The 3,627-nt window shown below is 50.1% G+C and overlaps 1 protein-coding gene across 1 annotated transcript; it reads right to left on the bottom strand.

Annotated features, from left to right (window-relative positions):
• Window positions 1-447: 447 nt before the first annotated feature.
• Window positions 448-3,344, bottom strand: LOC104518454 (magnesium transporter NIPA2; the record flags this gene model as incomplete). The annotated part of the gene is made up of 4 exons (XM_010167428.2): window positions 448-1,085; window positions 2,145-2,305; window positions 2,436-2,526; window positions 3,247-3,344. Coding segments are annotated over 4 exons (988 nt in total), but the record flags the coding sequence as incomplete, so codon positions are not given.
• Window positions 3,345-3,627: the final 283 nt, after the last annotated feature.

Here is a 3,627-nt window from a genome sequence, read left to right as displayed (position 1 = left end):
AACAAGTACTTGAACAGAGGAATATTTGAATTATTCTGGGTATGTCATATTTAAAGCCAGACATCCATCTTCTCCCCGTGTAATCTTAGCACCATGTTAGGTTATTTTATAACTGTTAGTTTTCCAAGTATATTTAAAAAAAAATGCTGCAGGCCTCTTGTGCAGGCTGAAGCCTGTCTCCTGACAAGGGCAAATCCATTCTCCATGTAGAACAGTGAAGAGGCACCATATCCCAGGAATTGGGTGGTTCCCAGGGCTCCTGTCTGTAGCCACAGGACGCGCTGTCCCTGCCACCCTCCTGGCAGTGGCAGGTCACCCACCTTGTGCCTGGAGCAGGTAGACTGCAGCTGCCAACTCGGGCTAGAGCAGCAGTTAAGGCAGCATGTTCAGCCTTGCAGAGGAGCTGCTCAGCAGCAGGAGCAGTAAGTTAGCAGTTCAGAGGTCTCCTCACACGCTTTCACCTTCCTCCTCCTCCTCTCCGTCCTCTGCGCTCTGAGAGCCTTTGTTCTCTGAGGGCAGAAGAGGCTGGTGCTGACATGACTGATGTCTGTCTGCACTCCTCCACGAGGCGTGCAGGTCTGCCCTGCCTTGCTGCAGGAAGAGGGGCAGGAGGTCGGGGGTGAAGGGCATGTCCCTGAAGGCATGCAGGAGGAAGATGCCAGACACGATGGTGAGGAAGCCACTGATGGTGCCAATGATATTGTCTAGCACCATGTGTTGCCACTCCTTGAAGAGGATGGCAGAGCACATCATGACTGCTGTGGTGAACAGCACGTAGTAAATGGGTGTGACCACAGATGTGTTGAAGATGTCCAGAGCTTTGTTCAGGTAGTTGATCTGGACGCTGATGCAGATCACCAGGCACACCAGGAGCACCCAGCCCAGTGGTTCTTTCAGGACTGGCTTCCCAGAAAACAGTTCTTTCAGAGCAATCCCCAGGCCTTTGACACAGGACACGGAAAGGGAGCCAATGGCGGAGCAGACCAAAACATAAACCAGGACGTTGCTCTGTCCGTAACGGGGTCCAGCCACAAAGATGAGCAGAAGGGAGCTCACCAGGACACACACAGCAAATACAATGAATCCTTGGGGAAAGAAGAATTAAAGAGCTCTATCAGAGAACAGCAGCAACAGTGACAGATGCATCTGAAGAGCTAGTAGAGATGGAGGACAGGCAGGTAACTGCCCCATCAGTCTTTTTAGCCTCCACCTGTAGGGACCAGGTTTGGGAAGCAGAGTTGGTCTCCAGCCTGAGCAAAGCTGCAGAGACAACAGCAGCTATTTACAGTGCTGATCAGGCTGACAAGTCAGCCTGTCAGGGGACACAGCCAACCGTGCTGGAAGATGTAGGGGCACAGCCAGGCTCTACGGCACTAGTGGAGGTGAAGAGCTTGTTGACCAGGAAGACAAAGGGGTGGAGGTTTGCAGGGGGCCCAGGAGGGTGGCAGGAGGCTTGGGAAGCCCTGTCTGAACTCTGGGTTGTGGTGGGATAAAGAGGAAAGCGCCACATCCCAGGAGTGACAGGCCTCTAATGAGCAGCAGCATCTACTTGTTACTCTGCTTTGCTCTTCCCCCTGTGCTTCCTTCCTCCATCTCCTCTGGCTTATTCTGCCTTTCATGCTGTTGCCCAAATCATATCCCTGCAACCTGATTCATCCTCTAACATAAATATCAGGACTACTTGATCTTGAGCGTAACTCCTTGGGTCACTCGTTCATCTTTGCCTGAAGTTCCTCCCCTGTCTTCCCTCAGCCACGCTACTCCCACTCTTGTATAAATCAATTCCCTCTCCTATCCCAGCACTGCCACAGGCCAACCCTTTCTGCTGACAGCTGCAGCTAATTCCCATGCTCTTCACTTTTTGCATCTACACCTCATAGACAGTACAAAAAAAGCACACTTGTTAACTGTTAATGACCCAAGCTTTCATCCTTGCTCCAGCATGGACCCAGTGACTTGGGAACATCACCCAGACTCCCTCTCTGCAAAGTGGGGTTCCTGTCTGCTTCTTTCATCCAGGGTCAAGAGGACTTGACAGTCCTAAAAAGTCATTCTGAAGCTGACATATGTTTTGAGCTAGTTAATAAGGTGTAAATCCTCTGAGCACATGCATTAAATTTTATTTAATACTTTTATTTAAGTACCTGGATCTTTCAGCTTCTCTGCCATTGACTCCAGGCTGGAAACCTCTTCTTCCTGCGGAGCATGGATCACCATCACTGTGGAGCCCAGAACACTCAGGATGCAGCCAATCTTCCCATGAACATTCAGCCGCTCATTCAGGAAGGTGGAAGACAGAACTGCACTGAAAGATAGTGGAAAAAAAAAAGCAAAACCAATTAGGCCAAAGGATGGAGCACCTGAGGGAAGCAGAGCAACTGCCTTCGCTACTAAGGGGTGGCAGGTGAGGTAAGGGTGTTTCTGAGGCTGCTTACCTAACAAGGACACTTAGAGCACCCAGTGGCGTTACCAGCGTTGCAGGGGCAAAGGCATAGGCAGCAAAATTTGCTGCTTCTCCAACTCCCACTGCAAGAGGAACTCTGTCAGGCGAGCATCAAAGTAGGAACAATTCAGCATAATACAAGTTTGAGTGCAGTCATAAAAGAGCCTCGGTTTCCACCTGAGCATCCTGTGTTTCTCTGAGGTGTGTCATGCAAGCAGGAAAGAACAGCACCAGCAAGAACAAGCAGAAACTTGATATAGGTTCTCTTGAGAAGAGAAGGCTCACGGTTATCCACGGTGATCCTAAATCACACATGGCTATGCAGCTGAGCAGCAACCATGGAAAAATATTTCCAAAATGTCCTCAAAGCTGAAAGGAGTTCTGACCCATTTCATATTTCTAAGTCACCTTCTACTCCTAGAACAGCTTTTACAACTTTTTAAAGGGTAAATCAAGTACAATTGGTTATTAACATTGAAAAGTGTAGAAGAGAGCTGTTGACATCACTGTAGCACTAAGCTCACGGTGCTGGATTGCCACAGTGCAATGCGTTAAAACTACATTGTCTGGGCATTACACTACCATTTCAGAAACACTTCACCCAACCCAGTTACACCAGCTCCTCAGCTTCTGTTTAGCAGAGAAACTTGGTAACACATGAGACTTTAGAATATTTTAGTTATAATTAGATCGACAACATCCTCAGACACTCAGATAAAAATCAAGCAGACAACAATCATCAGAATGGCACATGAAAGCGGCTGGACACAAGGACAAACACACTCTCCAGGGCGAGTACTTACTGCAGAGCAGCCCTGTCCACCAAAGCCATTCCTGCAGGTACCCGTGACCTCCTTGCCCTAAGGAAGGAAGAGGAACAAGAACACTCAGATGAAGGTTTCTTCACGCCAAAGGTTCGTTATCCTGCCAGAACCGCCTCGGAGAAGCGGGAACAGCCTGATCTCTATGTGCAAGGCTTCTCGTCACACAGGCACGGGCAAGCACAGCTTCTTTTACCCGAAAAGCCAAGATTTTGTCCCCGGTTCTTCCCCAAAAAGCCCCATCAGGAAGGGAGGGGACAGGCCGGCCCCGGCCCAGCGCTGTCCGGGCGGGGGCTGACGTGGCCCGAGGTGTCCGGGGGAGCAGCTGCGGTGACAGCCCCGGGGGTTCTGCCCAGGAGCCGG

The sequence above is a fragment of the Antrostomus carolinensis genome, unplaced genomic scaffold, assembly GCF_000700745.2.
Source record: "Antrostomus carolinensis isolate BGI_N321 unplaced genomic scaffold, ASM70074v2 Scaffold50174, whole genome shotgun sequence".
In the NCBI taxonomy this organism is placed as follows: Eukaryota; Metazoa; Chordata; class Aves; order Caprimulgiformes; family Caprimulgidae; genus Antrostomus; species Antrostomus carolinensis.
Note: the sequence above shows the minus strand (reverse complement) of the source record. Positions and strands in the feature narration are given on the sequence as shown.